At 40.6% G+C, this 16,752-nt stretch overlaps 3 protein-coding genes across 8 annotated transcripts in view; 1 reads left to right on the forward strand and 2 right to left on the reverse strand.

Moving 5' to 3' along the window:
- LOC130692906 (uncharacterized) overlaps positions 1-13,001 on the reverse strand; it is a 50,229-nt gene extending 37,228 nt beyond the window's left edge. The window contains exons 1-3 of one of the 4 annotated variants that reach the window (XR_009421936.1): positions 12,832-13,001; positions 10,221-10,340; positions 6,972-7,925 (exon numbers count right to left, since the gene is read on the reverse strand). Coding sequence is in view for 3 of the 4 variants with exons in the window: in XM_057516016.2 (XP_057371999.1) it covers positions 7,120-7,905 (786 nt within the window). In the remaining variant the exon portion in view is untranslated. The other 3 variants (XM_057516004.2, XM_057516016.2, XM_057516012.2) reach the window with 3 other exon arrangements.
- Positions 54-2,279, forward strand: LOC130692990 (protein LZIC-like). 2 transcript variants are annotated; one of them, XM_059497272.1, is made up of 7 exons: positions 54-279; positions 340-475; positions 548-703; positions 772-892; positions 967-1,318; positions 1,412-1,747; positions 1,817-2,279. In XM_059497272.1, the coding sequence occupies exons 1-5, from the start codon at positions 188-190 to the stop codon at positions 1,017-1,019; spliced, it is 558 nt and encodes a 185-aa protein (XP_059353255.1). In that variant the 5' UTR covers positions 54-187; the 3' UTR covers positions 1,020-1,318; positions 1,412-1,747; positions 1,817-2,279. The 2 variants fall into 2 exon arrangements, with proteins under 2 accessions (XP_059353255.1, XP_059353263.1); XM_059497280.1 differs by lacking the exon at positions 1,817-2,279 and having other exon boundaries at positions 1,412-1,800.
- A 540-nt stretch (positions 13,002-13,541) lies between the features above and the next one.
- LOC130692837 (doublesex- and mab-3-related transcription factor C2-like) lies at positions 13,542-15,857 on the reverse strand. 2 transcript variants are annotated; one of them, XM_057515926.2, is made up of 3 exons: positions 15,125-15,857; positions 14,069-14,752; positions 13,542-13,995 (listed from the first exon to the last, which is right to left on the reverse strand). In XM_057515926.2, the coding sequence occupies exons 2-3, from the start codon at positions 14,721-14,723 to the stop codon at positions 13,754-13,756; spliced, it is 897 nt and encodes a 298-aa protein (XP_057371909.1). In that variant the 5' UTR covers positions 14,724-14,752; positions 15,125-15,857; the 3' UTR covers positions 13,542-13,753. The 2 variants fall into 2 exon arrangements, with proteins under 2 accessions (XP_057371909.1, XP_057371903.1); XM_057515920.2 differs by having other exon boundaries at positions 13,542-14,752; positions 15,125-15,655.
- Positions 15,858-16,752: the final 895 nt, after the last annotated feature.

The raw sequence follows: 16,752 nt of genomic DNA on the forward strand, positions 1-16,752 counted from the left end.
TCAAACCTCCAGAGTAAGAAACTGACCAGAATAAGAAATAAACAATAAAAAAAAAAACTTGGACAAATTATCGTGACAGGCAACATTGCATGAATTCATAGTCTGCTACTAGTATTTGGAAATTGAAACCCTGATACTGCGATTTTGACGTAAATCTCAATTCCTTTTTACACCTGTATACCTTGAAATGGCATTGAAACAAACTGAAAAACTAAAAAGCAACGTGGAAGAACAGCTAGAAAGACTAGTGAAACAGTTGGAAGATTTAGAAAAATACAGGTAAATAGATAAAAAGTGCAAAGCATACAGTGCAGATATGTAACTATTTTAAGAGAATAGGGAAGATTTCGAACCTGAAGAGTACCAGGAGACCAAAGCAGAAACCCTGGAACAGATGAGAGAGTTTCAGTCATCACTTGCAAAATTAGCAGCTGGAGATTTATCTCTGACCGATTACTTTGCAGCCATTCAGTTGGTAAAATTATTTATACTATGCATTTAAATAACAAATAGTTCAAACAACTCTGTTATCACTTGGCAAAATTAGGGCATACAAGCAGCTCTCAGTAATGTTTTCAGAACACCAGAAATAATTCTCATGTTTGCAAAAAAACAACCAGAACAATTACGGCTCAAACTGGCCCAAATTCAGAGAGATCTAAAACTCGGAAAGCTTTCCAGCAAAGTTGCTGAAGTGCAGCAGGCATGATAATATTTCTTAAAATTACTTGTATGCCCTTCATTCAATTTTTCCTTTAAAATTTTTGACAGATTGAAGTCCTTGGGGCTCTGAAAGGTCTTGGAGAAGTTTTGAGTACTGAGGAAGCAAACCTTCTTGAGAAGACAAACTCTGTTTCTTTACAGCAATTCATTAAAGTGTCAACTGATCCAAGTAAATGTTCTTGTGTTCTCCCAACTTGGCACCTATCATACTCTAAACATGAGTTTACTGTAATGATTTTATAGATTCAAAAAGTAAATTGCTGACATTAGCTGAGAATTCTCTTAGCCTGGAATAAAAAGGAAAAACGGTGAACTAACTTGACGGAGCATCATGGAATCTGTGTCCTGTTGCCAAAATGTAAGCAGCAGCACTTCTATCCATATGTAAATAGTAACACGGGCTAATACTGGGAAATTTAATGGTGTTGCCCAATTTCATTTTCCCATACAAAGACGAATTATTAATGCGAATAGAAATTCCGTGAGTAAGGAAATTATACAAGACAATTTTTGTTCTGAAAATCTGAATAAATCTAACCGCGCAAACAATATTTACGTAATACCGCTAGATGCCTCTTAGGGTTTTCATGGCGATGTAAGTACACATTTCAAACAACTTAACATATTTTAAATTTTTTTTTTACAAAAAAAAAAAAAGTAATATTTGATGATTTCACTTTCAATTCAGACTATAAGAACAAGTGAGTTTCGATTCATCCACCAGTTATCAGTTGGAGAATAGAGGTCTCCAAAGAGATTATTATAAGCTCAGCGGACATGGCGAGAACATACTGTTGCAATACCGTATAACCAAAACAAATAGGTTAATTCCAGCACATCATATTATACGGAAGAAGAACCTAATTCGCATCGAATGAAACAAATACCCACTATACATGAAAGAAGGAGTCACCACCGACAATGAGAGTACTAGTTATCTTCTATCCGCACAGATAGTTGATATAGTGCAACAGCTTCAGCCAACGAGGTTTCGACGCGGCTGCTTTTTAGTCGTTTGCCATTGGTTCGTGAAAGCTTATCCTCGATATTCACTTTCACACACAACTACACTTTACACACCCTTTTTTTTTAGTTTTAGTTGGAGGAGAGAGATCCGCCCCCGGCACACAGGATGTACGATTTCATCCATATTTCGATCCGCTCAATGAGCTTTGCACGCGAATACCATGGCGACTCCCTCGCGCACGTAATAATAAAAGTAGTAATGATGAATATCCTAGAATGATGTTCTATTTCCTCACATTAATGTAATTCTTAGTAATTTTAGTCTTTTTACTGAAATCGAGTTTCATTTTGAATCTGTGTCGAGTGCAAAAAGCAACCGAGGAACTTTAGAGAGCCATGCCACTGTTTCATTCAAAAGACGTGACTCAGATTGATATCGCAAATTATCGACAGAAAGATTGATGGGTTGCTGTTCTGCCCTGGAAGAAGGAATCGTAAGCTTTGCTAAGCTACAAGAGACGCTCTTCTGCTTTCAGTTCGCCGATGCATAGCATTTGCAATATATCAAGTCCAAGCTGCCGGCCAACTAAGTTGTATATCACTCCATTACGAGTGTGCGTTTAACCGACTCTGTAACTGGGCTGGGCGAATAAACATCAGGGCAAGTTCTCTCAACGTCTGGATTTCTCGATAAGCAGCCAGACCCCGGCCAGCGATACTGCCAAGTTGGACTCGATTCGCTCTGAAAGTTGAAACGAGGCAGGCGCCATTGATCCTTCTTACACTAGCGGGTTCATTCCAAAGTCCAAAGTAGGCAACTAAGTATTTTATTTATTTGTTAAATTAAAGAAATTGAAATTTCAACTGGAGGTAACCCGCGTTCGATTGGTTAGACATCCTATGACGAAAGGCGATGAATAGTGGCGATGACAGACAATATCTACTCATCGTATGCCCTCAAATAGATGTATTTACACGTCAGAAAAACGGAGAGCTACGAAGGAAAACAGTTTGTCTTACTTAGTTCTTGTTTTGTATGGATTAATGGCATTGCTAGATTCCTTTATGATGAAAAACGAGAAGATTTTTGACACCATGTGTGGCGTGTTAGTAAGTTGTTGATTTATGCGACGATCGGTTGAAGGGAACTGGGCAAACGATTCACCGGACTTTTTCTATTGCGAGTTAAAACGGAGCAACGGAATTCGGGTCATAAATAGAAGGGAATCAAATCCAATCTGTTATTGCTTATTGAGTCAATATTGACTTGTTATCGAACACGACGATCTAGTTAATACTATAAGAAAGATGACGCCTCCTGCAACGGGTCAGACTACATACCATTGGTAGAAACGCATTCGATGCCGTTAGATTGGGCACTCTCGATGGTGATGGATCAGTGCGTTTGACTCCATACACAATTCCAAATGTACACGTCTCAAACAGCACGAGTCGCAGCTGCTTTTTCCTGTTTAGTCTCAAAGGCGAACGTCGTTTTCTTTTACATTGCATAGCGATATATATATACGGTCGCTTCTAATGGGTCAATCGCACAAGCCAAAATGTTATCGAACCCGATTTAGACTTTTGAACACCTGACACGCTCTCCACTTGATCCGATTTCTTTGTAGCATATCAAAACGCACGACGCCATTTGATAACGAGTGCGTGTGCATCCCATGGCCAAAAGATATAGCAATGCACACGGAGTACGGTTTAATGATGGCAATAGTAATCGAGCAGATGAGCATTCAAGACTTACAATCTATCATTCGTAGGGACAACCTCGAATCGAGCAAAGCAACCCATTACGATATAATGAGCACCTTTGGAAAGCTGCTGGGGAATTTATGAAATTGGCTCGACCGATATGAACAGTTTTAATTATTTATTGCTATAGAAAATGGGAAGAGCAAACGAACTCGCTGGGAGGGAATGGTGGGCGGATACGAACATGTTAAGTTATCGATGAATGTGCTGATTGTGCTGGGCGGCCCGAGGTCGCATTTTTTTTTTGCAAAGCTCGCAAGACATTTTTTTTTTTTTTTGGCATTCGAGGCCAAAAAATTCATTCCATATTCTTGCCGTGAAATGGTAAAGAGCAGCGCGACGACCGAGTGCAGAAAAATAATTCGATCCAGTCGTCATTGTCATCCGACTTTGGCTGAGAATATTGCGGTTTGGGGCGGCGAGTGCTACAGTATCTGAGGGTGCAAACAAGGGCGAAATCAACACACGTCTCTCCTACATTTGCGCAACTCTCGTCAGCCAACTGCTGCGAATACGTAAACTGACATTCATGTCGTGTTCAAACATAATAACAAACACCCAGCGACTCCTCCTACTTCTTATAAACCTCGAGCTTCATTCGATTACGTCGGATGAAGCAGCTGCCGTGGCAGCAGGAAACGGACGCAGCAACTACACAAAAAAAAATACGGGATACGCGCAATTTACAGCGTAGTCGACGTTATTCAAAAAGGGAAAAAAATAAAATGAAACTTTTTCTGTTGTTCCTTGTGTTGCACGCGCATATTTGTATATATACGAAGGGGTTTGGTAGCTCTCGCCGGAACAATTGGCAATTTAACAAATGCAGCAGGGTTGGCCAAACAAAAATAAATCAACTTGAGGGACTGTGCAGCGTTGAGAATAAATTGTCCGTACACCCATCCGCGCCGCCGTAACAGACGGAGCCATATAAGTGATGAGATCACCATGTGTGCACCATGAAAAATCATAATTTCAATAACCAAAAAAAGGAAAAGAAGAATAAGACGAAACAAATGAAATGCGTTGGATAAATTTCTCTTTCGCAAAAAGAAAAAAAATATGATAAAACGGAGACAGAGAAAGCAAGAAGATGCACAATGAAGCGTCTATCAAGGTTCGCTCTCAACTCTGTGCTGAATTATGGATAAAGGATGACGATTGATTTCCCAAAGGGATCAAGGCTGTAAGTTGTCACCTAATACGTTCGGCTGAGCAAGGAGAGATACTACGATGCTTCAAGGGTTCCGCAACAGCTGTTGTGGTTGGGAAGACTAGGCCAGCAACTGCACCAACATAAATGTGAGCCAGCTTTCAGGGGCAATTTTAAACTGATGGAGAGGGGAGGAGGACGATCACACAAGGAAATGGGTCTTTTGTATCACAGGCGCCAACCAAATGATTGATACTTGTTTCTAGGACTCCATATATAAACTGAAGGAGGTTGTCATGCAAACAAGAAACAAACGAGGGTCGGTCCCGATACAACAAGGTACCGCATAAGCAACTACGTCTCACATGTGATTGAAATAAAACAACAGACAAATATAAAAAAAAAAAAAAATAAATAAAATAAAAGCGAAAGAAAATGATTTGATGGCTGCAAGTGGTATGGGTCTCTTTTTGGCTACGAATCTTTCCGCTTTTTATTGGCTGACATCCAATAAGTCGTAAGGACGGATCTTCGTTGAAAGGACGAAGAAAGAGAAGGAGACAGCCCGCATGACGGGCACAATGTTGTGCACAAGACATGGAGGAAACCATCCGTCTTTCCAGCTTCCTTCGAGAAAGGAAGAAGCTCGGTCGAATAGATATAACCGGTGGCCCGGACATTATTCTTTTTTGATGTGACGGACGCGCATCGCATACGACCACGTCAACCTGACAATCCTTTGCGGGGCTTCCTAGTTGTAGAGTATATATATATAGTACACAAGAATGTCACCCTTTTCTTACATTAGTTTTTTTTTTCTATTTCTGGTTTTCTTTTAGAAAAGCAGCTGTAATTTATACGAGAAACTGCATTCAACCAGAACACGTTTTTCTTACTCACAATCAATTGATTATCTACTAAAACAAAATCGTCTTTTAAAAGATTTAGACAAAAACGATCATCCCTTTTCGTGATTGTACTGTTAATGAGCTCTAACGCTGTCAACACATAATGCTGCCAGACATGACTGTTTTAACATATATAGTCAATGATCAAAGGGTGCTAGTACTCGATTCCCACTGTTGCTGTACATGTCCTGACGTTTATATTGTCTGGAGGAAGCAAACACACTGTGGCCCGCGTCAAGAAGACCACGCCGGCTATTGTCAGATGAATGGACAAGGACTTGTTATCGTAAGAGGCGGAAGCGGATGGGAGGTTGAATAGTGGGGTTGGTGAGAGTGGAAAAGAAAAAAATAAAAAAAAAATAAGTTGGTGACTCGCAATGGGTACTTGCTCTCCCTCATTCCAACTAGCCACATCCAGCTCGTACTCTATCATTTTTACTTATACATTACTCGCGCCGCCTTTCTTGGCATCACTGGCTCACGTATGCACGCTGCTTTTTTACTAGTCCACCAGAGACAATCATATACACGATCTGTTATTAGCCTTCACGAGACTACAGTGGGCAAAGTCCAGAAAATCGCGGGACCAGCGCCAAAGTCACAATAGCTCTAAGCATAAGGGGGTCTTTGGGTATGAGCTGATAGGTTTGTATGCCGTTTCACCAATTAAAAATATTTCCATGGTGTGGTGAAATGAGTATGCGTGCCTAGAAGCAATAAATTGCGTCGCTCTCTCTTTCCCTACCCCGTGCGAGTCCGTTCCAGCGTCAGAGTTATTCATACGTGAAAGATGCAAACGTGTGCCTTTGCGTAGCAACCAGAGGCATTTTTCAGTCGACTGTCTAACTTTTAGCGAAACAAGAAATATGTCCAGCAATAGAAGAAAGGAGCTTTGGCATTCGCCAAATGGGAACTTAACATTACGATTGACGATGGCGCAATGGCCATCAAACTTGGATAGCCTCTAAAAATTGAGAAAGGTAGCGGCAATATTTTGACAATTACACAGTTTTTCAACATCACACAGTTATGACGATTTTGCCTGTGAAAATCGCACCTATTATATTATTCCCTCTTATTGAAAATTTAGCGCGTTCACAAACGTTGCGCAACTCGCATGACGTCTCATTTGATAAAGGCGTATTAACTAATCTCCTATACGACCCGGAAAATTATTTTTAACGTGCATTTTATTCGGAAAACAAGAAAAAGTACAGGCAACCGCTACAACGTGTAAGTTAATAATGAAAAGAACACAAAATACAATAATTGAACACTTTCGAAAAAAAAGAATTAAAAGCCTTAAAAAAGTGATAAAAAAATGTAAAAAGACAAAAAATTTTTAGAACTCGTTATGAGGTTCCAGTTTTCAAGTCATAGAAATCGCCTCGCAAAAAATTGTGCCGAAATGTTTTAACATCCCGTTTTTTAAGGGTTACCCCACCTCCCACACGCAAAAGAGACTCAGCTAACTATACGTTCCAATAGAGCGGTAACTTAGAGGAAAAAAGAATCGACTACATGTAATCGCTTAAAATGGAGCAGTATGGCAGTGAGACGTGAAACGAAGGTACTGTAATTTCAAAATTCAAAACAATTTTAATGCGCAGGCTGCGCATTGTATGGAACGCAACTCTGATCGGTAATACCTACAGGGTTCCTCCTGTCAGTTAACTGCTCCGGATAGGGATAGACATAAAGATGGGAAGGATATGGATACGTAGCCGTGGGAGTTAGCGGAAGTAGCAAACTATTTCTCAATTCGTGAAACGAATGAACAGGGGGACCTGCTGAATTCGCCGAATGAAAAGGAGGACCCGAATTAGACGAATGAAAAGCTACGTGTTCATGTGGAATTTGCTCTTGCAATTCCCTCTGAAAATCATTCAGAGGCACTGCAACCTTTTCCATCAGGACTTCTCTCGCCTTTTTGACATCGTGAGTAAGAGTTTGTAATTCGACAACAGACAAGTCGGGCTTTGACAAAGCGTCTTTTAGTAATAACAGGTATCTCTTCAAAAGCGAACACTCAACGAGAATATTCTCCCCCAAAAGAATAGAATAGGGTTTACAATCGGCCAGATTGGGACTGAACGAGGTCGGAGGGCCATTCAAACTCAACATCGCAGGCGTCAAAGAATTGCTTTCCCGTTTGGCCGCCGACTGGCGTGACGGCCGAGCCACGACATGTGAAACTGACGGCCCAGGATTGCCCAATGATTGTGCCATTATTGTACTCGAAGACGCTCCATCCGCGATCGGAGTCTTTTTGGAGGCAACCAGCTTTTCGTACACTTCCCTTTTCTTGTAACTGCTCTCGCGATGCAGTTGAAAAGCGGAAACAGGGTGCCCATCATCCACAGTCAATTCTTCGCTCTCCGACATTGTCGCTCGGTCAAACAATTCTGCGTAAACAAACAATAGTAAGTCAAAAATAAATTTCGAAATTGCTTGAAGAAGAAAAACTATTTTCGACCTATTAAGAAATAGAAAAGCGTAATCGCTGCAGCGAAAGGCAACAATAGAAAGCTGATTGAAATTCTGTACGAGTGTCACATGCGATTCTTAGAGCGAGCGCAGAGTTAATCTACTAGTTCCAAGAGCCAAACGTTCGAAAAAGTATTTCAAAAGTAACTTGAAAGTGGTCGCAGCGAGAGCAACTTTTTCGACTTACTTTGTCACACACCAGGGGGAAACTAGTCAGTTACGACTTTGAACCTTGCCGAGAACCCTCTGTTACCATGTTGCAAGCCGTCGTGCACACGACCGAGCGCTGAAGGCAACAGAACGCTGCGCTAACAGCGAATATCTTACTCGCTCGACTTTACGCTTGGCTACGAGTATCCTGAACGAACAGCAAAAAATAAAACTCCTTTTTTCTCGTGTCGTTATTTTGAATACGAAACGAGATGGATTCCAATATGAGCTAAAATTGCACGTCTTCAAGTGAAACAAGAAAAGTACTGAAAATCGAAGGGTAACATGGTAGAAATGAAAAAGTAGCCACGTTTCACGCACTGACAGATATTGCATTTTTGGAAGACCCGCGTTGCAAAAAATATAAAGCGCAAAACAAAACGCTGAGAATCTTGCCATCTCTGGTTGGAGTCCTGCATATTCAGATTCCATTTCAAGTCTATAAAAAGAAAATGCAATCTCCTTAAGGAAAAAAAAAGCCGTCTTCTATATCATTACGAGTCCCACAGTTTGATTACAAAGCATCAAAGTCAAATCTACGCTGACAAAGCTATCGTCTGAACTGGCCCGCCTTTAGTGAACTCGTTGACGTTGTGTAGCCGTGGGCCCAATCGAGCCACGCACAAAGTAGTTGGGCCGCAGTCACGCAGTCATGTGAGATTAACGCAAGTCAACGATTGCCTTAATCGAGTGTTTTTAATCTTATACGTAGCCGCCGGCGACAAAATCAACTTCAACCACATTACATCCATGTCATTTTAAAGATGGGCCGTTCTCTATTTCTCAGCGCATTTGGACACTGACGCGAGTTGGGTTCGGCCTCTTAAAAGAAAACGAACCACGGCATCTTTAACTCCCGTAATTAAAACAATTACTTGTTGTTTTAATTTTTTTTTCTCTCTGTTCTGTCTTACGTACCCATCAAGGTCGCTTGCATAGTTTCTTTCACCGTACAACATTCACTGGCGGTAAAGATGAGTTGGAGCGAGAAAAAGAAAACGCGCGTGCCGAAGAGGTTTCTACCGTGACAATCGTTATGGGAAAAAAAAAAAAAAAAAAAAGAAATTGTAGTTTAAGTTGGACGAAAGATTGTTTACCAGAGGGAGGGGAAAGTAACATACAATATATCCTACGTTATTGCACTGACAGAGTAACTTGAAGCAAAGCTCAAGCAAAGAGTCACGAGCTCGACTCGTTGCGAAGAGCACGAAACTCTGTTGCCAAGGTCCGCGGGCTCGCAAGAAGCACCACACACACACACAAATCGAAAAGATTTGCTTCAAAATTCTTTTCTTCGTCAGGATTTTCCTATTCAAAGATGGCGATACTCTGAATGTTTTGACAATCGAAAGATCAGTCACACCCCACAATCGATGATGTTGCCAGCGTATAAACAGACGAAGTCAACGAGTAAATATTGTGATTCTATCGACGATTTTTTAAATGTCGTTCAGCGGATGCCAACTGGACCGAAAAGAAACTAAAAAAATCGCCAATGAATAATTTATGGATTGAAAAATAATAGATGGTATCATCGCGGCAAGAGCCGCATTTCAATCGAGCATAATTTTCACAATAGCTCTCGACTTCCAATTAGGAGTCCACGAGACGGATCGAGGTTGGCGAGAATTCGTTGTCTAAAACGACAGCATTGCGATGAAAAGAGTTCTGACTTTCAAAGAGAAAGGAAGAAACGCGTCACTCACTAGTTCCCACTCCATCGCCATCTCAATCACAGGGTCGACAAGACGGAACAACGGTTGAAGTAGACGAGACCCAGAAACTCCAACCTCACTCCCCCCACTCCCTCCTCAAATAAAAAGAAAGAAAAGAAAACACTCTCCACCAAGCCTCGAACTCTCCTACGCTCGAAAAGAATGATCAGATTGAATTCGGTAAAGAATCTTACATTTCGAACGGAAAAAAAAAGCCAATACATAAATTCTGCTACAGAAGCCGTTGGTAGGTGGAAGCCCATTACACATTGACTGACAGGGACTTACCTTGAAATGAATATTAAAATGACTGCATCTATCCATTTGGTATGGTGCGTTGGGAATGAGAATGTTGCTTCCGACTGGTCAAACTCCTCACGGCTTTTTTCGGCTCATCCAAGAAATAATCTAATAAAAAAAATACCAGTTATTATTTAAGGTGTTAAAAAAACATCCACTAGCAGTTGCAAAGCATTAGGTACATAAAATTGGTAACACCAATTCTAGCAGAAACAAGTGATCATTAGTTACGTCATTAGAAATTGCATTGGGCGGGACAAGATGGAATGGTCCTTCCCTCAGTCGACATAACGAAGCAACCAATGTGGATGCATTCAACGTAGCATAACTATGAGACCGTTCGCCAAATGCGGTTCTCAAACTCTTCCATGAAATATTCAAGTGCTGGTGGAGGAGGGGTGGCCGACCACACAATTCTATCAGAATGACGGTAATCAGCGTTTCATGACAGACTGCAGCGTGTACAGTTCCGGTCCGGTTAAAGTTTGTTTATTTTTTATTTTCCAAAAAAAAAAAAAGGAAGCCGTTCAAAATGGGGTGGGAAGGTTTTAGAGGAAGTTTTGCAAAACCTAGACGTTCATTATAAACCCTTCGTTCCTATTGGTCAAACTAGAGTTTTCGTTCTAAATTTCACCCGTTACATTTTGACGTCTTTTCTTACACCCCTTCCACCATTCCATTTCATGCTCTTGACATTGTAGACACATATACACGTTACCATGCGCCATCTTTTTGTTTGAAAGCTTAAAAAAGAGATACTTGTCAAGGCTCATAATTTCAATTCAGATATAAAGTAGTCTGATTTACTGTAGACATAGCAATACATCAGTGTCGTCAGAGACATCAAGTACGATCGTACGAGTTTCTTACCAGACATAACTAACCCTTATAAACCGTAGAAATATACAGTTCAAAGTTTAACGTATCGCTACTTAAACCAAAACATCGACTTCACAAGAGAACAAGAAGGCAAAGAATTAAATAATAAACATAAAATCATCTACTAAATTTTTCCAAACAAAAACAGTGTTACACAATATGCATCTTCCAACATAACATTGGTTATCAAATCCTCTCCACCACCATTGCCAACATGCCCGTCTTGTGGCAACTTGAGAGAAATGTATCAATAGTTGTGCAGCCTTAAATGCGAAGGCGGCTTCACATGAGGGGAGATTTATGACCCATACCGCTGCTTTAGGCCGTCAAACGTAATCGCTACATTCAGTTGCCGCTGCTCAAAATGAAGAATCGGGGCGAATCCATCGAATCGGATGAACTCACCGTCATGGTCGCCTTAGCAGTGAGTCAGAGTCATCTCTCTTTCTTTGACTTTCTCAAAAGAGGCCGTTGTCTGGAATGAGGCAGTTGAACCGACTGGGCAACAGTCGTGACATCGGAGCCATTCTTTATACACAAAATGTGGCTTGCCCACGATAGGTTGGTAATTTCCGTTTGTTTTGTTCCCCCAACTCCCACATTTCGACATGACCAACTACTCTTTACCAAAAGTCTCACATTTCTCCAAACGACGTCGACTCAAAACACGCTCCATTCCCTCAAGACGTTTGCATCTATGGATCTATGGCGACACGACGCCCAAAGTTTTCTTCCCTGAACCGAGTTTGACCCATACCTAGATCATACTGTCATCCTTCGTGTTGGGGGGAAATAAACGGGCTGATGTTAAAAAGAATGACGGTAATGATAACATACATAAGTATAAACAAGGTTCAACTTTCCACTCCAATATTGTATAGCAAAATCCTGATGCTTCGCCTTATTTAATATTTACATATTTGTGACTAAAAACTGTATCAGGACATTGCATACTTTATTGAAATAACCTTTACTTTCCTATTTTACAAAACTCTCTGTATACTGGGATTCAACATCACAAAGTCACACAGCTTGGTATTAAAAATAGGCTAGAAGAAAATATTCATGAAGTCTTTCAATGTAAAGTTACAACATGAATATTGACTTTCAAGGAGAAAAACTATCCTTTTGCAACATTTCAACTACCTCGAAAAATTGGTGGGTGTGTATGCCAAGTAATCGGGCTTAGTTATATGGAAACAAACCAAACCACAGAGCACATATGGAAAAGGTAACTGCCTGAAATGATTGGCAAAGGCCATGTAAAACTGAAGTTATCCAACTAGGAGTTATTTTAAAGTAATGAAAAATAGCATTTGTGAGTACTTTGTTAAAAACGGTAACAAAATTTCCCACATCTGAATTTGGAATTCCCAAATGGTAATCTATCAGTTTGGAGTTCTTGGGTTTTTAACTTTTCTATAATTAATGAACACAAGATTGGACAAGCATCATTAGAGTAAAATAATTCCTATTAATACTAAATACCAGATTGGAAGAAATCGTGGAAAACTTCTTAGTCTGACGGTAAGCTACACAGTGTGCAGTATTTTTCTTTACTTTAAAACATTATTAAAGTTCTAAAGCCTAGGACATCTTCTTGAAGCCACACATTTGCTATGCAAAGTAACACTATTCCTACAATTTTGTTCTTACTTTAATTCCTGCTACACAACATGAAGCCCTGCTAAGTTTCATAAGCTGTATATGACTTATTTACCTTGAATCGACGTGGATAAGGTGATTACACTTTTGCCTTCGCAGGATGCTGGAGCGGATAATTTCATAGCATTTTTCAATCTAGAGACGTCGATAATTCACACGCTTTTCAGCATGCAATAAGTCAGCCATCTTTAACGAGGTTTTGATGACAAGGTCGACTGCCCGTAAATTTCTGCTGAGCTAGAATCGGCTGATGGTTGCCAAGTTTCTATTATCGAGCGAGTTGCTACTTTTTGGGGGTAATTTTCAATTAAATAAATTGCAGGTAATTTTATTCGCACAAAATAATGTACCATTCCTGTTTTTCTCCAACGCTGTGACGACGTATATATTTGATTTGTTTTTAAAGATTTTGACTTTGCCGAGGGGGGGACACATTTGCGATGAAAGAACTTAATAAATCCGCCAGAAGTTGGGTAAAATAACTTTGTGACGCTCAAATTAAATTGTTAAAAATGTAACCTAACGTTAAAACCATTTGACGGTACCCAAGGCCCGCTCCCCTTCCAGTCGTTTGGGTGGAACTAATCGTCCACAGTTTTCCCAATAATTAATGGTACTTTAAATAGGCGTGACATTGTCCAATTGTCTGTTTGAATGGCCAATAACCAACCTTAACGACGGTGTATGGAACTATTCAGTTATCAGTTTGAGCAATAATTCGCCACGCTTTAAAAATAACAAAATACGTCAACATATTTCTTGTTGGGGGTTTAGTGTATTCAGTCAATATATTCGATTTTTTTTTTCAATCGACATCCAGATTACAGAAAGGGCCGCATAAAGATATTACACACTCATCACAGATAACTGCAAAAATTAAAACCAGGAAGAAAACGAAAACGCCAAGCCAATGGAATTAATTAGAAAGGGGAAAATTACAGGAAAACAAGGTTTTTCTTGTTTGATTAAACTTTCGTTTATAAATACCTTACGGCCCAATCATTGATTAACATAGGGATACATAGGAAGAGAAAGATGACGTGGTGGGCAAATGACGGTGTTTCGGCTGGCGTGACCGTATAGTTGAGCTGCGCTAAACGCATCTTCCGACGTCGCTCGATTGGACTGTTCCGAAAGGATTGCAAACTGGTTGGCAATGTATGGTGGAACAGCCAAAGTGGATTTCGCACTGGCATTAGAAATCTGTTCCCGCTGCAATCTATCGATAAGATATTGATAGATATCGTTCAATTGAGTAGAGACCTCGTCTCGAATGATACAAATCGCCGTACAAACGTCATTATCAAGATAAGCCAAGTGCTCGACGGTAAGTTTCGAATCACGCAAAGAATTTACTAGTAGAGAAGCTCTCCTGCCTAGCAGGAAGCATTCTAGTGCCATGTTTTTCCCGAATTCTTGAGGCCCACTGCCGGGAGCGTAATGAGATGGCATGTATTGAGTCGTATTAGGCTCTGATAACGGACGATCCACGTCTAAAGCTGATCTAGTCGAGTTTCTTCCCAAGTCGGATGGCGAAATAGACGAAGCGAAAGTCCTTGGCGTTGTCGAACCGGAAGAAGTATTAGGCTGCATTGTGGGCCTATCGATTCCCAGTTCCCTGTCTTGTTGCTGAGCTCGCCTGGACGCTACCTGAGATGCGTTGATTTTCTGCTTCTTGCGAGTGACTCGACACAGGTCGCAACTGCAACGCCCAAACGGACAGTAACGCTTATGACCTTTTAAAGGACTATTGATGCCGTGATTTTTGCACAGGGCACAAGTTGGATTGCGACAGGATGCTCCTTTTCCTGTGCCGAACGACGTTGGACTACTTTTTAACTCGTCATCTTCGTCCATGTGTTCAACATCAATCGTCTCTGAATGATCAAACTGGTTTAGCGAGGACGGAGATAACATTTCGAAGGATTCTTCATTGTTGAAGGGCATCTATTTCGGCCAAGGAGATCAGCGTAGAGCTGAAAACAAAATCAAAACTTTAAAATTCAACTAGGACGTTGGGTGCAGAAACGGTGACCGAATTCTGCACAACAGCGGAATGTTAAAACTGGAAATCAACAAACTGCGCAAAAAAAACAGATATTTTTTTTCGAGAAAGTTTATGATGGCTAAAATGGCAAAAAAGACTTTTAATTCTGAGTTACATTCCATCAATACGACAGGAAAAAAAAGTGCTTAAATGCATAGTTTCTACTTTAGATAAAAACTGAAAAACAGAACGTATCTAACCAGATTAAGCCACTAACCAATAAAAGTCAGACACTGGAGTGCAATCTTGGATATAAAAAACTTGAAAAATAAGACGTAGAATCTAAAAGCCATAGACTTACTTGGGAAAGGATATACGACCAAACTGTCCGCCACTAGCTCGACTTAGTCACTGCTTCTGTGTTGCCATGTGAGACCAGGAACTACACACATACCACCACTACGGGGCGAACGAAAAAGCCTTGGGATTAAGGCAGCCATGTTTTCCATTGCTGCAAGTCTTGCCTGAGTTGTAGTATAGGACACACGCACAAGCCACTCAGATTCGGTCGAAGTAGTATGGATGGGAAACCCACAAACCCCTAGGGTTTGTGAAGTCCTAACTATTAACATTTCTGAAGAACTTATTGACATGTCTCCTCCTGCATCTCCTAAAAAGCTGAACCTGGACAAGATCAATGGAAAACACAGAGTGCTGTTGATTGAAAAATACTGTTAGACAATTTATTCACAAAAAAAGGAGGGGGAGAACGAAGCTGTAGATACTGTTTCACCTCTTTTCTGCACTTGTGCTACAATCGCACAATCAGCATGACGAACCAAAGTTCGCATGTAGACCATCCGTCCTATTTGTTCACGGCAAATGGAGGGCTATTAGAAAAGTTTCTTCTCTTCCTTTTGCTAAATGCCGTTTGATCGATTTATCTCGGAGAAAAAAAAAATTGACGAACTAGGCTATGGACCTTCACAAACCACACGCATTCACTACGAGATTAGCAGTTTTTCATAGTGTCATGTCAAAATCAACTGCAAGTCAGCATCTGCGTGTCCGGTGAACCGGTCCGATATGCTTGTGATAAACGTCTTTCGTCCTTCGATGCCCTTGCCCCCCTCCTATCTCCACTGTTGTCAAGGTCTCTGAAATCCAAGAAATCCAATTAAATCATCATTCCCCAAATTTAAATAGAATGAAAACAAAAAATAAATCCTGGTAAAAATATTTTTCCCCTTTCCAACGTTTAAAAGAAGCCCACGTCAAAAGCATTGGAACGTTACACAAGGACTTCGTACCGCTCCGTCCAAATGAGACTGGAATCTGACTTGACAACCCACCGGGCATGCATGTGACAAGCGTTTCCACCGCAGATGGTCATGGCATCAACTGCACAACAAAAAAAAAAAGAAAGAATAAAAAAAAGTGACTAAAAATGGAAAATAAAAATGGTGAAGATACATCTTAGGTCAAAGGCAGCCTACTCGGAATTCAATTCTTGGGTATCGTTGAAAAGAAGAACAGAGTCAAATGTTCACCCTGAAAGAAAACGAGCCAACGGTGCAAGATAATTTATAGCCTGAAATGATGGAGGAACGATAAGGGGAGGAGGGAGAAGAACAGAAAGAGTTTGCTCTTTTCTCAAACTTGGAGCGAGACGGGCGAAAGTCCGTGTGTGCGCACGTAGAACACCGCCTTCTAATTTGGGAGCTTGAGAGAGAGAACTGCCGCATGAATTGGAATAACTTTTGTCCAGCTTCTTCATTATACACAAGATAACCTTCTTTGACTCTGTTCGCGTTGATTGTTAACCGAGTTCACATACACACAAAGCAATAATCTATTATAGACAGAACGTCAGCCGCGAGAGACTTTGAAACAACACGGCAAATAGAACGAAACAGGAAAAAAGCCATATCGAAAAAAACAAAAAAAAAAACAAAGAACGATTGTATTTTACAAGACACACGGTCAATC

Source organism: Daphnia carinata, chromosome 1, assembly GCF_022539665.2.
Source record: "Daphnia carinata strain CSIRO-1 chromosome 1, CSIRO_AGI_Dcar_HiC_V3, whole genome shotgun sequence".
In the NCBI taxonomy this organism is placed as follows: domain Eukaryota; kingdom Metazoa; phylum Arthropoda; class Branchiopoda; order Diplostraca; family Daphniidae; genus Daphnia; species Daphnia carinata.

Coding starts and splice junctions, on each gene's coding strand:
- LOC130692990 (XM_059497272.1), top strand. CDS start 188: ATGGCATTGAAACAAACTGAAAAACTAAAAAGCAACGTGGAAGAACAG. Junction 280..339: donor GAAGATTTAGAAAAATACAG/GTAAATAGATAA, acceptor TTAAGAGAATAG/GGAAGATTTCGAACCTGAAG. Junction 704..771: donor AAGTTGCTGAAGTGCAGCAG/GCATGATAATAT, acceptor AATTTTTGACAG/ATTGAAGTCCTTGGGGCTCT.
- LOC130692837 (XM_057515920.2), bottom strand. CDS start 14,723: ATGCCCTTCAACAATGAAGAATCCTTCGAAATGTTATCTCCGTCCTCG.